Source organism: Urocitellus parryii, chromosome 15 (genome assembly GCF_045843805.1).
Source record: "Urocitellus parryii isolate mUroPar1 chromosome 15, mUroPar1.hap1, whole genome shotgun sequence".
NCBI classification, from domain to species: Eukaryota; Metazoa; Chordata; class Mammalia; order Rodentia; family Sciuridae; genus Urocitellus; species Urocitellus parryii.
Genome location: NC_135545.1, coordinates 32,383,241 through 32,403,136, shown reverse-complemented (window position 1 = coordinate 32,403,136; position 19,896 = coordinate 32,383,241). Strand labels below are relative to the sequence as shown.

The window sequence follows — 19,896 nt, the reverse complement described above, 5'->3', positions numbered from 1 at the left end:
GATATTAAACAGCATCTGTCTACTATATCATCCACTCATATATCATCCACTCATCATAGTAATGAAAATCTGGTAGGAATTACTTAAACTTTCTAACTCTATCAGATAGTGGAATTACATTTTCTTATGTAAAGAGAAAATGAGGAGGAAAGACAGTAGTAGAAAATTTGAAATATTTAAAAAGTAAACAGAGAAGAATCAGGAAATAGGTAGAAGAAAAATGATTATAAAGAAGAAGTAGTGAATAAAAACCTAAAGTAATAAAAATGATGAAAGAGAGGAGGAAGGAACAGGAAAATTTGGATATTTGGGGAGAGTGAAGAAGGGATAATAAGAAGGTATGAAGAAACAAGCAAAGAAATGTAAGGTCAAACAACTCAAACCCACAGATAATTTTAACTCACCAAAGTCAAACCAAGGCTAAGTAATAAATGGGTATAAAGGGGAGGGGAGGGGGCAGGGGATTAGCAAGGATGGTGGAATGTGATGGACATCATTATCCAAAGTACATGTATGAAGACACAAATTGGTCTGAATATACTTTATATTCAACCAGAGATATGAAAAATTGTGCTCTACGTGCATAATATGCATTCTGCTGTCATATATTAAAAAATCAACAAAAAATGAAAGAAAATCATACACACACAGAATTTAAAAAGTAAAATGAAGTAAAATTTTAAAAAAAGTAATAAAAAGATTGGGGGTAGGGATAGGGAAAAATAGTTAAAAATTCTTAATGAGAAATAAAGGACTTTTTCCATTGAGGTTTTAAAAACTGTTGGCAAGGATGGATTTTCATTGCTGATGCTGTTGTGCCCCTATTTGTATTGATTTTGGGGAGCCTCTGTAATCCTTGGGTCAAGGCCCAGGAGTATGAAGTCCAGCACCATTGGGTTTCTTACTAAGCTGCCCTCTGGGTGCTCAGGAGCCAAAATTGGGTGCAGTAGCTCTCAGCTTCCAGTCTCCCAGTGCAGGGTGGGATTACTGCGGGTGCTGATAGGTGGTATACTTCTGCAGTGGGCCTGGGCAGAGTTCTAAAATGGAAGTTCCAGCAGCTGGGATTTAATCTTGGCTGGCCTTTGGAACTCTGCAAGTGGGTATTGAGATTTGATCCACATCCAAGGGAGATGCTGATGTCTGCTAGATGTCTAGGTCTCAGGGGCTTCCTATAAATTCCACTATTGGGGAGTGGAGTCTCAACCTCCACAGGCCTCACATTCACCACTATGGGTGTGATTCGGCCAGGATCAGACCTGGGCTTGCCAACACTCCTGTCTAGCTGGTTATTGGCAATATCTCTGGTGGGACGCCGGCAATAGAATGCTGTCTCCTTAGTGTTCCAAGCCCAGATCACCTTATTCACAATTCTTTCTGCACCTGTTTTAGTCACACTGCTCCAGACACACTCTGGAATACATGATGGGTGACTTCAGGGTCAGGATTGCAACTTCCTTATGTGCTTTCAATCTTCTGCCTCTGTCTGGCAACTGCTTTTATAAATGGTTCCTGCCCTGAAGACGCTTGTTATCACAGAACCATTTGCCTGTGGGCTGACCAATTTTGGTTGCTTTTTATTCAACAACTTTCTCCACGGTCTCTAGGTCCATTAATATCAGCCTCCTTTTCTACTCTATAAGTTTCCCCAAGCCATATTTTTTTCTGCTGTGCTTTCCTCTCTATATGCCAGTGCTCCTCCCCCCAGCACCTGGAGCTGCTGCCACCACCAGCACCTGGTGCTCTTCAACATATCATTTCTTATATTATGTCAGAAGTTTCCTACTTTCCGTGTCTCTATGGTTTCTTTTACTGTCCAATGTTGAATTTCAGTGAATTACACAACTTGCAGAGAAGCAATCTTCCTGTTTTTTAAATCTTGAGCTAAGGTAGTGCTGGGAAATTCATCCTTCCTCTAATTCTCTATCTTCTCTCACAAGGTTGTCTTTAAAAGCTGCCAGGGAACTTACTGATTTTCGTGGCATACCTGTATTGATAGTAGATTGACTTGGATCTACTATTTTCTTCAATGTTTCCAAGGAGGTTAATAAAAGCCAGTCGTCACCACAATCCTCAGAATTACCATTGCTTCTAGACTTTGAAGTGCTAGAGTTAATGCTCTCTTAAGTGCTTCTCCTCCATCTGGAACTCATCCCAGTCCACCAGGGAGAGTCCTAGTGATAGGGTGCTATCTGATCCCACTTCAAAATTCCACAAAGGTCTGACTTCTGAGTCTCCTTCTAGTACCAATGGACTTAATTTTATTCCCTGAAAGCAGAACCTGGAGCAGAACTTTGAGGAGAAAGGTAATTTACTCAGGAGGTGATCTTAAGAAGAAGCAAGAAGTAGGAGGAGGAAGACCAAATAAGGGAGGATTACAGAGATTGTGGCTATAAGCAATGAGAACCCGATTTCTCTAGATCTCCTGCCCACTGGGCAGCGGGGTGAAGGCTTCTTGAGCTGTCCCAGCTCTCATGCCTTTTTGTGGAGGGTTAGCTCTGGGGACTTGAACTGTCCTGTGATTCCAGTATCACTTGAACAAAGACAGAAGGAACTTTTGTCATGGGAGAAGGCCCTGGGGGCAGAAAAGAGAAAGTCAAATGGCTCCCACATGCTTCAGGTGGTATTCTATCAGAGCAAAGTGAGGCTGGGCCTGCACAGAACTGTCTAAGGCAGCTATGACTTATGCCAGAAGTGGGCTGAGGTTTTGCAACAGGGATGAAAGATTTCACCTTTATCAATGTCATAATCATCATCATCATCAGTGGCTAAACCAGCTGTAAAACAAGGCAGGGTATTGCTAATACCCATCAAGGGCTGGGGCTGGGGCTCAGGGGTAGAGCACGTGCCTTGCACCTGTGAGGCACTGGGTTTGATCCTCAGCACCACATAAAAATAAACAAACAAAATAAAGGTATTGTATCCATCTACAACAACAAATATATATATATCAAAACAGTGCATAATAGGTGAGGAGAGAATGATTTAAACATTTGGGAATAAGCAGGTCCACATGGAAGAAATGATATTCTGTGGGATCTTGAAAGATAAGTAGATTTCATCAGATGAATAATCAAAGCCAAATATTATCAGAGAGGAAAATTAACAAACCCTGGATGCAGTGGTGGGTGCAGTATTGGGATAGTTATGGTGCCAGGGTGGGAGAGAGTGAGGGGTGCAACATGGGGTTTCAATGATGGGGGTGCAGAGAGGTGATGGTTTGGAATGGTAGGATGGAGCTAGAGGAGAAAATATAGAAGGGAAGGTACTGGGGAAGGAGACTGACCAAATTGTATTATGGGACTGTGGGAAGGTGGTGTAATGCATCCCACTGTTACTTTTAATTATGACACACCAATAATTTTTACAAAAAGAAAATCAAGTTACAGTGTTTGAGTTCAACATAAATGTGAGATGGCTTTGAAGAAACAGATGACAAGAAGGAAGCTCTAAGATTCGCAGCTCTGGGTCCACATGGGGTGAGGGGCATTTCCAGGTGGCCAGTTTCCATGACCCTTCTGTTGTCCTGTCCACCTCCAGCCTGGTTTTTCCGTGAGGCAGCTGCCATTCCCTGAGCCTTCAAGGTTCCTTTAGCCTCCCCTTAGGAGAATCCAGAAGTCGGCTTTGATCTCCTGTGCTTATCAGCAGGGGTATATTTGTGTAGGTTTCAAAACCAAACCTTAGAGTAAGATAGCTCTTATCTCGGTTTTCTCTGCCAGGGCTTCAAAAGGGGAAGGAAACAGGGGGAGGAAGGAGAGGAGAGAAAGGGAAGTACTGGGGGCTGAATTAGAGCGAATTATATTCCATGCTTTTATAATTACGTCAAAATGAATCCTAATGTTGTGCATAACTAATAAGAAACAATAGAAAAAGAGCAATCCTGGAGAACAGGAAGAGTTGATCAAAGGTCTATGTTTCTCAGTGACTCTCCAGTCCACTGATCTGTGCTACTGATGGGGACATGAAGATCCCAGGAGGAGATGTTAGTTTCCTAAAAGATGAGGTGATTTTTCACAGCCAGGGTCAGAAGAAGCCAGTTCATCTCCCTGATTTCCCTATTGCCCTTCATTTCCTATTCTCTCTCCTCAAATTGCAAGTCCTGCAACTTAAGAGCAGAAAAACTGGGCTCAAGCCTTAGGTATGATTCTTCTTAGCCTTGTGATATTTAATTGCATTAAATTAGGCAACAGATACAAAGCATTTAGCCTGGTGTCTGATATCTATAAGGCATTCCACAAATGATAGCTAGTGTCTTTGTTTCTTGATACATCCATGTTTCCAGAATATAAACCCTATATATTAAGGGACATCTGAGAAAATCAGAGATGATAACTAACCAGAATAGCAATAGAAGATATATAATTAGGAAGCCATTTCCTCCACAGTCCTCTTTCCATTCCAATTTTGTAGAAGAGATAAACTCTGATTGGTGATAGTATCTCTTTTATATATGTCTAATGCTGGTTAATTTGACAAAAAGAAAACACCTCATCCCTCTGATTAATGGTAAATAATTACATCTAATTCAATCCAGTAAACTCAGTCCTATTCAGTAATTTAAACTGCCTACTAAGGAAGCACAATCTCTTTCAGATTTGCTTCCTCCTCCACCAACTTTTCTTTCCAAGATGGTGTCTGGCTACCCAAGTTGGGGGTAGTTTATGTGTCCACATGAGTAGAAGAACAGAGGGCACCTATATCACTTCTTGCAGAGGTTCTTCTATTGTTGTGGTCTCCATAGCAAGTTTTCCTCTAGCCTGGTGTTCCTGAAAACATGACGAATTCTAGAAAGATGGGATCCTGGTCTGTCTTCTTGTCTTGATCAAAGCCCACTGGCCCTCCGTACCCTGATTAGCTTTCAGCACAATGATCCACCCCAGGTCATGCTGTGGTTCCACTCTCTTCTGAAGCCCAGGAAGCCTATCCCCTCCTGGAGCCTGTACTCCGTATTCCCTCCTCCTCATCCAGCTCCCACCAGATCTGCCATCACTTCCAAGTTCCTTTCAAGGCCATGTGGTGATGTCTGAAAAATAGGGGACCCACGGGAGGTGGGAACATCTTCTCAGATCTATCTTTCTCCAACTACTTCTACCTTGCTGTGTCTGCCCCAGGTCATCTCAAAGATGACCCTAAGAGATGACCCCAAGGTCAGCACCTTGGTGCTGCCTCCTCCTGGGTAACCAAGGCTTCCTTGTGCTCTCTATAAATAACTCCATTGCTCTATACCTGAGGTGAGGTAGGCCATCATGGTGGAAGAATGTGGTGGAGGGAATTAGCTCAGGACAGAACACCAGGAAGCAGAGAGATGGCTCTGCTCACCAAGGGTAAAATACAAGTTTTGACCCATTTCTTCTATCTACACCCTACCTGACTATAGTTACCACCCAGTTAATCCCAATCAGTGGATTGACATACCGATTATGTTAAAAGCTTTCATAATCCAATCCCTTTGCCTCTAAACTTTCTTGTACTGTCTCACACATGAGCTTTTGGGGACATCTCATATGTAAACCAAATCAGTTCCCTTCTCCTTTCTAAGATCCATAGTATAGAAGAGGCAGATTTTCAACCTTGTCTGTTTTGGGGATCCTCTCTCTATATACATGCCCTATCAATTCACCATAATGGTTGCCGGGGAATGGGGAATGACTTTGTGGTACAGAAATGTTGAACATATTTCTCTTCTCTTCAAAACACTTTCCTCATTGCATTAGGTACATAAAGTATTCCTTGATAATAGTTGCTTAAAATGTCAATTTTTAAAAAACACCAAGTAAATGGATAGTCAAGTTGGTAGGGAAAATGACATAAATTGTGAAGATAGGTCAATGACAAAGCTTTGGGAACCACCAGGATGCATGGGCAAAGCTGAGATGGACGTTCAGAAGAAACATTCTTAAATGGAACATTCCTAGGTGGAAGGAATCATATTCTTCTTTGTAGCTTTTTATAAGCCAGGATGTAGGTGGGTTTTAGTAGGCTAGATTAAGACTCCAGTCTAGCAAACACTATTAACCACCTCTGATCAGGAAATGAGCTGAGTGCTTTGATGTCTAAAAAGCTATGAAGGAGGTTGGATTTGATCATTCCACTGTATACATGTGTTAAAATATCACTGAATCCCATTAATTGCAATTAATACATGTTAAAAAATAAAATATTTTTAAAAAACTTTATTTGTCTTTGATCCTCTCAATGGCGAACATGTCTGTAAATATGCAGTGAAATATTTGTATGCTCAGTGCTGAATCTAAGCAAGGAAGCCCTGCCAGTAAACTAGAAACATTTCAGAAATTACCACACATCATCCAGTCACCCCAAAAGATCCACAGTTACCTCAAAGGTGGATGGTTTGAACATCCAGACAGTTAATATAAACAATCCCATTCTTTAGATCTAGAGCATACATCCTTCATAGAGTCTGTCATCCACTGTTGGTCACTACGCTTCAGGGGAAATTTGAAAGATTTTCAAGGTTAATTAAAACTATAAATAATATTTTTTGCCAAATTCAGAATCAAACTCTCTTGTAAGATAAGATTCCTCTGAAGTCGTCTTTCCATAATTTGTGGAACTTTGAGCAGTGTATGAAGAACAGAGATGGAATGGGGAAAGGAGGATTATTTACCAGAGGACAAAGGTTTATGAAGTATCTGCCTTAGAAAAGTGCATTTGTAGCCTCTTGTTTCTGGCCTTAAGGAAGGTCTTTCCCGCTAGACGCACAGACTTCTATATCCAGTAGGCACATAACGCCTTCTGTGGCTTCCCATATAAGATCTCATGAGATGATTCTTTTGAGAGATAGTCCCTTTATTTTATTGATGCTTTCCAATCTTATTATTGCCTTTGTTAAATTCTAGGACCCTGTCCCCAAATCTCCAGGGGGTAGGGCATATGAGTGCATTTTCAACAAGTGTTCCTGATAATTAGGATCTGCCAGTCCAGCCCCCAACCATTTGAAAGCCCTGTTATGAGCCCTTTGCTAAGTGAGACAAGGAGCCTGTTGGGCTGCTGAGGGTAGAGTGGTAATGCTTCTGGGTCCTTTCCTGTATTCTCTATCACCCATCAAATCCTTCTGAGAGCATGAACTTATATTGGAAAGAACATCGCGATGAGTACCCAGAATGCTGAGTACAGATCCTGGCAGAACCAATTCTCTAGGCCTGTTCACTTCTCTGGGCCTAATCCCTGTATTCAAACTGGGAAACCTGGGTTTGATTCGAGTTGCAGAGGGCTGACCCAAGACACAATGCAAGCCACTTGAAATGCTACATTGAGCTCACATTGTGATTTTTTTTGTTTTGAAATTGAAGCTACATTTAAAAACCAAGAGATGTTACTGACTTCTAGTTTGACCCACCTACACTGTCACAGGACAAATGTTTACTGAAGCTGAGAAGTCACTGCCCCTTTAGACAAAGTATATATTATCAAGTTTCCCACAGTCTCCACCATTCCCAATTATTCTTCCCTAGGAAGCTTCATTCATTCACTGTTTTTCTGCCTTCCTGGCCCCTGGAAGTAGCCAAGTCTGAGGTCCCTGATTTACCAGATCCTAAAAGTCTAAAGCCTACCAAATGCACTTCCCCAGTACAAGAGTTAATCATCAACTGCTTCTTATGTAAATCAGAACAGGAAAGTCTTGCTTGGTGAAAATCCTTTGGAGATCTTGTTCTGGTACTATTCTTTATGTATTCTGTGTCCTCTGTTTGTCTGCTCAACATCTGCTTACTATCAAGAAGCCCTTTCTTGTCCAATCTGAAGCTCTCCAAGGCCAGCAGCGGAGTTCATGCAGGCCAGCCAGATGATTGGTGATTGGGTATATCCAGGTCAAGCCCTAATTTGGGCCATTTGGATCCTTGCAACCATCGTCAGGGGTGAGATGTTCAGTGGGAGAGGAAGGCTCGGAGAAGATGGGAGAGAGGGATGGTTTTCCGTTGTAGAAATGAAATGATTTCTCAGGAGTCTCTGAGGGCCCATGTAAGTAAGCCCTCTGGGCCCCAAAGTCCTGGTGTTGCTGAAAGGCTGGAAGCCTCCATCCTAGGGGCAGGTAGAGTGTGAAAGACCCTGGTCCTGCCTTGGGTTGTTCACACACTGAAAGGACACACATCATTCTGGGAACTGGGGACGGATGTGGTACGGGACCTGTGCTTCTGGATTCTTGACTGTGAAGATGGGACTTTCATGAATGTAATAACATCATAACAAGTGGTGTCAAGACACTAGGGTCCTGCTCACTAAGTCCTGGGCAGTTTCCTTCCCATGGCTCCACATTCTTGCACAAAATGAGATGCTTGCACACTCAGAGTCCCGAGGTGCCATGTTCAAGCACCTAGAACTGGATGAGTTGATTTCAGGGGGCATCCATATGAGGTATTTCTTATTCATTAGCAAATATTTATTTTCAACACGTATCTACAGCATCCACCTAACTCATCAAAACCACAATCCTATAGATGTTATCACCTAGGATTCCTCTAGGTTAAACTTTAAAAGGAGTTTTTAATTTTCAGAAAAATAAGCAGCCGTAGCTGTACAGGTGATACATAGACATGCCAGCCACAATGCCCTGGGTGCAGAGATGAAGGGACGGGACACCTTGGGCAGATGACTTGGCTGGGTCCTGGCATCTACAAAGCCCAGCTGGTGTCAGTCCCACAGAAAGTAAAAGCCTTGGTGCAGAAGGGGGACCCCTCCCAAATTTTGTGGCTTATTGATGGGCTTCCAGGGGAAACTGAGTCAGTGCTCTGGTGGGAAGGAAGAGAAGGATGCGGATTCTTGGAGAAGGCATCCAGCTACTCCTGTTGCAGGCCTCTGGGTGGAGAAGGAGCATTCCCGAGGGGACCCTGGCTTCCACCGATTCCCTCTCTCTTCCCACCTAACCCCTCATTCTTTCCATCTGTTTCTCAGGGGCCATGGCTGAAATGCCAGAGAGGATCACCAGCCTGGGATGGGTCAAGGGGAAGCAAGTCTCTGTGCTGGGAAGCCAAGTGCTTGTGAACGTGTTCCTTGGGATCCCTTATGCTGCACCCCCTGTGGGACCCCTGCGATTTATGGACCCTCAACCTGCAAGTCCCTGGGATGGCCTGCGTAATGCCACCTCCTACCCTCCATTGTAAGACTAGGCTTAGTTCTATAGGTGGCCTGTGATTCTGGGATTTGGGGGCAGATCACTGACAGGGCAATGAAGGTCATGTAATCCAGGGGACAAGAAGGGAGAACACTGAGGATTAGGAAGATGAGAAGGAGGAAAAGAGGGCCACAGACCTGAACCTTTGCTTCAGCAATCTCGGGGCTTCCAAACTGGGTGATCACCAGGACAGTGGAGGCACTGTTCAAAATGTATGTAATCCTGAGTCTCCCTTCCCAACTTCCTGAGTCAGAACATCCTGAACTGGACCCCAAAATATGTGCTATCTGAAAGCTCTCTAGGCATTCTGAGTACCAACCAGAATTTAGAAGTGCTACAGTGGGCTCCTTGAGTCTTTTGGTCAGAAGGAAACTGCCCACGTGTTTCCAAATGACCTCATCTCGTCTCTGGAGTCAGAGAAGAACTACACGAGAGGGATTTTAGCTCACATATTTAAAACTGTTCCCAATGCAATGCCTGGCCCATAGCGGAATCCATAAATACCTGTGGGATGATGACGATCACATAAATGGCACTGACATAAGGGACTGCAAGGTGAGGAGCTCCCAGTCGCTGCAGGGTTTGAACTTGCATGGATAATCAGTCACCAGGTTAATGGTGGAGGAGGTGAAACTTCTGCGTGGGGAGTCAGACTTTAAAATCCCTAAGAATCTTCTGATTCTTCAGATTTTGTGAAGTCCTAGGTTGGGCCACATTAATTCCTGGTATTAAGGTCACAGGCCAAAGGAATACGTTGGAGCTGGATGCTTCCTAAGCCACAGAAAATGACCTCATGTGGCCAGGGACTGAGAACACTAAGACAAAAGTCATCTGTTCATTGGTTCATTGATTTAATACCCATTGAGAACCAACTCAGTAATTGGCTCTCCATTGCCCTGGGGATGTCAACAGAGAATTATAGATGTTCCTCAACTTATGGCGGGTTATGTTCTGGGAAGCCCACGTAAGTAAAAGGTACGTTGAGTACATCTAACCTACAGGACGTCATAGCTCAGCCACACAGAACACTGAGGAGTATGGTTTGTTTCAACTGTGATTATATGGCTGACTGGGAGCTAAGGCTCACTGCCATGGCTGAACTGCATATATCTAACTCAGGAAATGATCAATCTGAAGTATTATTTTATTTATTTATTTATTTATTTATTTATTTATTTATTTATTTATTGGTACCAGGGATTGAACTCAGGGGCTGAGCCACATCTCCAGCCCTATTTTGTGTTTTATTTAGAGACAGGGTCTCATTGAGTTGCTTAGCACCTCACCTTTGCTGAGGCTGGCTTTGAACTCCTGATCCTCCTGCCTCAGCCTCCCGAGCTGCTGGCCACTCACTGTGCCTGGCTCTGAAGTACGATTTCTATTGAATGCATATTACTCTTGCACCATTGTAAAGCAGAAAAATCGTGAGTACGGGACTATTGTTAGTTTCCCTCAAGAAGGGTGGTCATGGAGAGATATAAATAACATTTTGTGGGGAGATGAAAGAAAAGGTGACAAAGCAACTACAGGGATTAGAGAAGGGTATGGAGGGAACATGGAAAACCCAGCTAAACTTTGAGGAAAGCTAGGAGGTAGCTTTGTTGAAAACTGTGAGGCCTGAATTTGTGATAAGCAACATACAAAAAGGCAAAGACACTTACCAGGGGTAGTCTGCAGTGATGGCTTCCCATCATCCATACTGTGGAGTATTCTATTAAGAAAACAGCTAATATTAATCGAGCACTTAGTATAGTAGAAATAGTCACACTTGCAATACCACTCAATCTGTACAGAGGTGACTAATACAGAATCCTGGGTTTTAGCTGCTCACAGTGGAGTTGGGAAAGATGATAATGTTCATGGACAACCCTAGGACAAGTTCTACGACAGAACACATAGAATGTGAATGTTTCCAAAGAAAAGTTATGGTCAAACTGGAGAAATCTCAGAAAGCTTCTCAGAGGAGGTAGTCCTTGGCCTGAATCTGAAAGTAAGGGAAGAATGTAAGCTGGCAGATATATCCAGGCAGAGGGAGCTTGAACAGAGCCTGGGTGCTGGGGTCCTCCTGCAAATCTACCTCAGCTGGTTCCTGGTAGGGGGGATATGGAAATATCCCTTTGCTCCTCTGGGGAATTAAAAGCAGCTGTGGAGCAAAGCCTTTGATAGCCAACCCACTGTCCTGCCTGCCACAATCTGGGGACTTGCTGAGCTAGTTTGAGTGTTTCTGTGTGTCCATATCACAGTGGTGGGTGTGTGCGGTCAATGGTACAATCACTTGGCGGAATGTGCTTTCCTATCTAGGGACCAGATCAAAGAGAATAATAGTTTGCTTTGAAAACTATGGGGGTTGAGGACCATTGGACCTTGTACCAATAGCTCCCAGGTACCTCCCTTGCTCAGAGAAGATGGCCAGGCCTCACTGCTGGTCCCTCCTAGGCAGGGTTTGCTGATAGTACACCTGGGGGCTTTTCTCTCCCTTTCTCCAAGGTGCTTCCAGAACACAGAGTGGCTGTTATCACATCAACACTTTCTCAAGGTGCATTATCCCAAATTTGGAGTGTCGGAAGACTGCCTGTACCTTAACATCTACGCGCCAGCACATGCTGATGGGGGCTCCAATCTCCCTGTAAGGCTCCCTGCTACACCTGGGGCTCCGGCTGGCAGGTCCTTGGTCTGGGATTCAGGAAGGTTGACTGGGCATCTGGAGTCAAACCTAGCCTCACACTGTCTTGAAAAGTCATTGTAATGATAGATCCACTTCGTCATCTTTTCTGATTGCCAGTGGCTTGACCTTGGATTTCTATTTCTTTTTCCCTCTCCATTGAGTATTGAATGATCCATAAACCTTCTGGAAAGACATGTCTTGAAACCATTCTTTCTTTAATTTGAGAATTCCCCCCCCCCGCCCCCGAGGATTTTGTTTTTTTTTTTAAACAGAGGATCATTACATCTTTCAACTCTTATGTTTTCCATTAAGACAGTCAGGTTAAGTATATCATTTAAGAATGTAAAAGATCCCTGTAGAAGGGAGTAGGGTGGGAGGTTCACGGTTATGTTTTTTAGCCACACCCACCCCTTAGCCACACCGTCCACACCCAGCACCGATTCTCCCCATAGCCATGGCTCTGCAATGGGAGACTCATTCTTCTGTGTAGTAACAGCAGCATCTAGTGAGAGCTCCCTATATGCTAGGCACCGATGGTGCTTTATGTCACTTCATTCCTACAATAACCCAGTGCATGAGGACAATCGGACCCATGAGGCACAGGAAGTGAATAAGTGACTTAGTCTGGTGCACACACACACATGGCAGGGCTGGGTCCTGGCATCAAGGTCCATGCTTTGTCTGGCTGTACTTTCCCTCCATGGCTTTCTTCTCTTTTCCTGCCCATGAGTTACAGTCTCGGACATGAATGGAAGAGAATGGAAGGGAGACTTCTAGAAATAGTGATAACACCATCTGAATAATGTTTTATGCACCCTGAGCCCAATTTTTCTCATCAAGATAAAAGGTCAGACCCTACTTAGAAGGAAAAGTGAGATCTTCATCATTCCCTAAGGAAAAAAAAATCCCAACTTTCATGGGAGGGGATGTGGGTGCCTGGTGGCTGAGCAGAGTGTTCCTCTCTCTTCCTTAGGTCATGGTGTGGTTTCCGGGAGGTGGCTTCCAGAGCGGCTCAGCCTCCATCTTTGATGGGTCTGCCCTGGCTGCCTATGAGAATGTGCTGATTGTGACCACCCAGTACCGGCTGGGAATATTTGGCTTCTTCAGGTGAGTCTCCCCAGGTGACTGACATTCCAGATCCTCAAGAGACAGTTGTGCAGTAGCCATGAGCAGTGTCCAAAAACCTAGAGGGAATGAACACATTTGGCCCTCATTAGTTAGGTAATTTTAGCAGCTATAACAGATAAACCTCCAAGCCTTTGTAGCTTAAAACATAAAAAATCTCAAGTAAAGTCCATGTGAATATTCATGATTGACAGACATCCTTCCACATGGGCAGTCAGGGACCACCTGGGTTCTTTCCTTCTTGTGGCTCTGATACAGATTCTCTAGGGCCCAGATCTGCACTTGGCCAGCAGATGGAGCAAGAGAATGGAGGATCGCCTGAGGGTGGCTTTCCTGGGTCAGCCTGAAGGTGGCGCTCATCACTTCTGTTCACATACCACTGGGCAGAACTCAGTCCTTTGGGGACCACATCCAACTGCCAGGGAGATGTGGAATGTAGCTCAGCCCTGAGATGTGGAAGACAGACAAGTTGTGTGAGCAGTTAGTAGTGTCTACCATAAGACCCCACTTCAAGGCTCCCCTGAGACTAATTCCTCCATGGCACTGGCCTTCCTTCCCCTTGTATATACCTGTCATGTATTTGGACACTCCCTGTGAGTCAGGTAGGATACCATGCACCTGCCTTGTGTTATTTCAACTCACCCTTAAAATGATAGTACGAGGAAGGTTCTGATGTTATTGCCATTTGACAGCTGAAAAATGAAGGTACAGAGAAGTGATAGAACACGGCTGGTCTCTTGATTGCCTGTATTATCCTGCCTAAAACATAGCAATCTAAATCCAGGATGCAATGTGAGCAAAGAGAGGTAGGGAGAGGTGGGGCCATGGTGCTGTTTGGAGGTGGCTGTCACCTACTGTGGAGAAGGCAGCAATGATTCACATATGAATCCTATCCCCAGACACTCATAGGCAAGTGGGGGAGACGATGCAGGGATGCTCATATCCACATTTGCAGAACAGGAGTAATTGTCCAAGAGTGAGAGCAAGGGGGTGTGGAAATGAGGAAGGAGATTCCAGGGATCTGGGAGCTTCTGCAGAGAGGTGGCATTTAAGTTGTGCCTTAAAGATGGAGTTGGATTTGGGGAGGAGAGTTTGGGTGTCTGCTTAGCAAAGAGTTCCATAGAAGACTGAATCATAAAAACCACACTAAATACATTTACGACCCTGTGTACCTGTGTCACTGGCAATCTTCCCAATAACCATAGAGAGCGGGCACTGTTTTTCTCCTTTCTATTAACCTGGGAACGTTGATTGCCAGTGAAGTGACATGCCCAAGATCATCCAGATAACGATTGACCAGGCTCTGACTCCTGTGCTAGAGGCTGAGGTCTTAACCATTAAGTAAAATGCTTCTCAGGATACACAGAAAGGGAGGGATGGAGACCAATGTGGAGCCTACCAAAGAATTGAGGTAAAATTGAAGATCTTGGAGAGATCTGTGAGTGAGCAGGTGTAGGAAGAACCATCCCAGAGGTCATAGGCAGAGAAAGGAACCCAAGGGGGGATCAGTTCAGGGGAGAAAAAAGTGATCCTGAGATTGCTCAGGTTCCAGTGTGCACTGCATGGATGTTTTTGGTTCTGTGGCATATTCCCTTGTACCCTCAGAACAATCCCCTCAGAGTTGTTCATTCATTCTGGGAAACAGGCAGCAGGGGCAGCGACATGGGGCGTGGTTAGGAGCATGGACTCTGGGGCCAGACTCATTGGATCCCAACTCTCCAACATTCTAGCTCTCTCTAGCAAGGGGATTTAACCTCGGTGCCTGAATTTCCTAGTCTGTTTGAGAGAGATTATGTATCCATCGGTATCCTGATGGCAGGCTCCCACATTTCATTAAAGAAAATGAGCATGAGCTTTGGCTGTGGACAAATGTGGCCACTGCCCAAGGCACCCCCCAGATGCGGAGGGAACAGAGTGGTGTGGTGAACGTTCAGATCTCTCCACTGCACCCTCAGGCACCTGTCAAAGCCTTCCACTGAGAGCATACAGCTTAAGTCTGGCCTGTGCAAGTCCTAGAGGGCCGCCTTTTAGGAACAGGGCAGAGAAGGCCCAGAGAGGCAAAGAGGAAAAGATGCAGAACTACCTGCCTCTCAGATTGTGACCAGAATTAGCCACAAACCCCACAGAACAGTGTCAGACATACCCTGCTTCTGTGGTGATTGCCATTATTGTTACTAACTTTGTCGTTCATTGGAATCACTGTGCCCAGGAAGACCTTGAACAATTGGTACAGATCAGTCTCAGCAGCGGGAATCTTCTGGATTCCAGGGATTCAGGGAACCTAGGAATTCTCTGGAATCATGTTTCAACATTGTATGTTTCTTTTTTCCTGGGGTGCATAGTTTTCACCAGGTTCTCACAGAAACCCAAATCCCAACAAAGGATAAGAACTAGGCCTGGTTTCCCCAGCTTCTCCCAGCTGACACCTGCCCACAGGCTCTCTGAGAACTTGGGGCTGCAAGAACCAGTGGCCGACTAAAAATTCTCACTCTGCCTCTTGCCCCCCAGCACACAGGACCAGCATGCCTCAGGGAACTGGGCCTTCAAAGACCAGGTGGCTTCTCTATCCTGGATCCAAGAGAACATCATGTTCTTTGGTGGGAATCCTGGCTCTGTGACCATCTTTGGAGAGTCAGCTGGAGCCATAAGTGTTTCTGGCCTGGTGAGTTTTCTGCTTTGTGACTTGAGTGAACCTTGGTGGGGAAGGTTACAAGAGTGAGGATAATGACTGACTTAAATTTAATTGGTGCCTTCACTTTGACAAACTACCCGAGTCAGGCTCCTGTATAAAGTAAGAGGTTTATTTGGCTCACAGTTTCAGAGGCTCAAAATGAAGGATCAGGCAGCCCCCTTGGTTGGGCCTTTGGGAAGGGTGGTGGATAGCATCACATCATGGCAGAAGCGCACATAGGAGGAAGTCTTACATCTCAAAACCAGGAAGCCAAGAGAGCTTGGTGGGTCAGGCTTGCTCCATTATAGCAACCCTCTGGTGAGAACTGACTTAATCCCTTCCAAGGGAAGGGCTTCCAGTGACCTCCCACTGGCCCCACCTCTGAAAGCTTCCATATGTTACCAGTTTCCTGATACTGCCACCCTGGGGACCAAGCTTCCAACACCATATCCACCCATAGTCCAAACCATAGCATTGTTCAGTAGAAAAACAGAGCTAAGCATGAAATTACAAAAGATGCGTATGAACATTTTATTTTAAATGAAAAGACAAAAATTCACATCCCTCACCAATGGTTTTATACAGAATGCTGTTATTATTATTTATGATTTTGGTTGTTGTTGCAGTACTGGAGATTGAATCCAGGGGAGCTCTATGACTGAACTACATACTAGCCCTGTTTTATTTTTATTTTGAGACAGGATCTCACTCAGTTGCTGAGGCTGGCCTTGATCTTGTGAACCTCCTGCCTCAGCCTCTCAAGTTGCTGGGCTTATGAGTGTGCACCATCATGCCTAGCTAGGGTATGATCTTTTCAGAGATGGTCTGCTCACTAGAGTTCCTCTTACATGAGCCATACAGGCTGGGCAAGTCCTTTGCCACTGAGCTACAACCCCCAGCCCTTCTTAAAATTTAATTTTGAGACAGGATCTTGATTCAACTTGCAATCCTCCTGCCTCAGTCTCCTGAATCTCCGGGATTATAGGTGTGTGCAGTTTTCATTTATTAACAATGAATGTAAGCTTAAAGATGTTGGCAAAGTAGTCTTGCAGCAGCACATTCGGGAGGTTTTTTACTTCCTCCCAACTATTTTACTCTTCTCTCGTCTATACTTAGGGTGACAGAGATACTTTTTGGCCACTCATCTTTTTTCAAAGTTTTCTTCTTTTTACTTGTGTAGCCAAATGGTTTCCATGAGAGCTCATTAATTATGTATAATTAGAATAACAAGTGCAATTGACAAAACAAGTTTGGGAGCAAACACACCTGATGCTCAGCAAACAGAAACATACAGAGGTGCTAGAAGAAGGCCCATTGGCTCTGAGTGGCCAGCATTTCCTTGGCATAAATTAGCACGTCAGTTACAGAAATTGTTTACATGGCAGGGGGTTAAGAAAGCTTCTGCTGTATAGCCCTTGACAATATTTAAGTTATTTTTATATCGTCAAAGTTGCCTTTTAATGCAGACAAGATTAACCTAACTTTACCTATAGGACAACCACCACCTTCATGATGGAAATTGGACCAGGCACTGCGTGAAGACTTCTAAATTGTCTATTTCCCCTCCTCCTCACAACAGTTCTGTGATCTAGGCTCAATTTCAACTCTAGTTCAACAGTGGAGTAAATTAGTACTTGGAAATATTCTTAACTTGTCTAAAATGACCCAGCTGGGAAGTGAAGGAGCTGGAACTCATGTACTAGAATGTTTGACTGAAATGTTTATGAGGAACCAGAGCCCAAGAGAGGTTAAAGAACTTGCCCAAAGCTTCACATCTATTCTTGAGTCTGACACCAGGGCTCTTTCTCCCACTCTGAGGTTAGAGCCCTTCAGGAGGGATGGATGGTGTGCAGGAAGGGTGGGGATCCCCAGGATAATCTTCCCTGCATGTCCTGTGTTCTCTCTCCAGGTTCTGTCCCCCATGAGCAATGGCTTATTCCACAGAGCCATCATGGAGAGTGGAGTGGCCATCATCCCATACCTGAAGTCCCAGGATGTGGAGAGGAAGGAGGATGTAGGTATATGATAAACGCCTCCTGCCCCCAGCTTAAGATCTGGTGTATGTTAAGCCACCTTCTCATTGTGTGCCTGGTTTTCCTCATGGGCCACGCCCAAGGACCTTGTGCTTGGCCTCAGTGGGACCTGTTTCTCCATAGAAGACCTGGCTCAGCAGCAAAGGGATCCAGATACTGAATGCAACATCACTGTCGCACCTGAGTGTGTGTGTGTGTGTGTGTGTGTGTGTGTGTGTGTGTGTGTGTGTGTATTACAGGTCTCACATCTTGTCCACTATTCTCTCCCCAAGGACATAATTCAGTTTTGTGAGTCTATGCAGATCATCTTCTATACCTACTCTACTCTATAGGGAATGGCAATGTAGACTACTGTGTTAAGAAAGATTCTGAGGCTGTTTCCAACTCAATGGGAAATAACACTGTGACTGATCATTGGTATTGGGCATGGGATTTTGAAGGGGGTGAGGTGGGGTGTATGTCCCCCAAATTTGCTATCTGTCATCTTGTCTTAGCTCCCTACTTACAGAAAGGACCTGAAGAACAAGGTTTCTCTGTCCTTCATGCCTCAGGCATAATGCCTGGTATATACTAAGCAACCAAAAATGTTTGGTGAATGAACGAAGGGGTGATTGGATGAACTGGCCCATTCAACACACATTAATCAAACACCAGGCTACGGAGCTGTCCCCTGAGTAGTAATCATCTTAGAGGTGCATGTCTCTTTTTATTTTTATATATTTTTTGAGATGAGATATTTCTGGTTTCCAGCTCCTGAGCTCAATTGATCCTTATGTTTCAGCCTCCCAAGTAGCTGGGACTATGGGTGTGTACCACTGTGCCTGACATATAGGATGCATTTTCTTAAATACCACATAACCAATAACAGTGAACTCAAAACACAGAAATGTGGAATCACAAAATTGTGAAAATACTCTTGACACAGTTACTTTCAGTTTTCACATGTATTTATTCATTTATGAAACATTGATTGAGTGCCTACTATTTTCCCAAGGCCCTGTGGGTTTATCAGTGGGGAAAGGATGTATAAAACTTGAGAAGACTGATATTTTTATCACAGGTTTTTTTTTTTAACCTGGTGTCTGTGGGTAGGTGTGGGAGGTGGTCCTTGAATGCTTCAATAGCATGAAGACTCTAGACGCTTGTGCACTCTCCCCTGCTAAAGTATTTGCAGCTTACCTTGAATTCTCAGAGTATCCAGACTCCTAGAAGAATAAGCAAGGACAAATTCTACAATTATGGAGGGTTCAATGACAGGGCAAAAAGGTGGTTAGCAATGAGCTAGGCAAGGAAGTGGGGGGATCCCTGGGGTGACAGGAGGTTGTGGGAAGAAGGGGTTTGCAGGGGATGCAATGGTCTGACAGAAAAGCCATTTCAAGAGGAAGGACCTGGGCCTTGAAGAAAGAGAGTGGATAAAAGTAAATAGAAGCAAACACAAAATTTTAAATACAAAACATGGAAAAAAGTAAAAAAAAAAAAAAAAAAAAAGAAGAAGGAGTGACCCTGGTCTGTAGAGACAGGAAAAAGCCCAGGAGCTGCAGGCTGTGTGAGTAGCTGGGGCTTGAGCAGAATTGACAAGCCAAGCATTCATCTAGAATGGTGCCTCAGCTAATGAAGAAGGAGCTTTCAAAATCACGCATCAATCCTGGGGCTCCTGGCTCCATCTGGGGCCTGGTGCCCATGCAGCTGAGTTCACAAGACTGACTTCTCTGTGGACCAGGAATCTTGATTCCAGTCCACGGCCATGGGCTGTCAAATCCCAGTCTCCATCTCTGGTATTTGCTAAAGAGGACAGGAAGTGCAGGCCAGAGACTAAATATACACTTAATGATACCTTCCAAATAAATGTGTGGGGCTGGGGAAGGGCAGCAGGCTGGTCAGAAGACACTCTCCAACTTTCATTTTGGCCGATGCTTTCAGTGCCATACTCTGACCTGCTCCTTCTCTGGAAATAGATGCAGATCATTGCAGAAGCCTGTGGCTCCAATGCCTCGGACTCCCAGGCCCTACTGAAGTGCCTCAGGGCAAAATCCCCTGAGGAGTTGCTGAATCTCAGCCAGGTAATGAGGGAGGGGCGAGTTTCAGGGTAGGATTGTGCTTTGAATGGAGTGATGGAAAATCCTACCCCTCTGTTATTTATTTTGATTTGGGACTTGGAAAAAAAAAGTGGGGATTCGTGGTAATAACTGTAAAGAACAATGTGGGGTATAGAACACGTATAGGTGACTTAAAGAACTTGATGGGACATGGGTACTGCTTAGCCTGGAAAAGGTCC

At 44.5% G+C, this 19,896-nt stretch overlaps 1 protein-coding gene across 3 annotated transcripts in view; it reads left to right on the top strand.

The window, feature by feature from the left end:
- Positions 1-7,801: 7,801 nt before the first annotated feature.
- The window catches only part of Ces5a (carboxylesterase 5A), a 30,756-nt gene continuing 18,661 nt past the window's right edge, over positions 7,802-19,896 (top strand). For 2 of the 3 annotated variants that reach the window (XM_026395698.2, XM_026395697.2), the window contains exons 1-7: positions 7,802-7,874; positions 8,908-9,112; positions 11,615-11,753; positions 12,766-12,899; positions 15,426-15,579; positions 17,498-17,602; positions 19,577-19,681. In XM_026395698.2, coding sequence (XP_026251483.2) covers positions 7,802-7,874; positions 8,908-9,112; positions 11,615-11,753; positions 12,766-12,899; positions 15,426-15,579; positions 17,498-17,602; positions 19,577-19,681 — 915 coding nt within the window. Of the gene's footprint in view, positions 7,887-8,907; positions 9,113-11,614; positions 11,754-12,765; positions 12,900-15,425; positions 15,580-17,497; positions 17,603-19,576; positions 19,682-19,896 lie in introns of all 3 variants that reach the window. The other variant, XM_077792897.1, reaches the window with a different exon arrangement.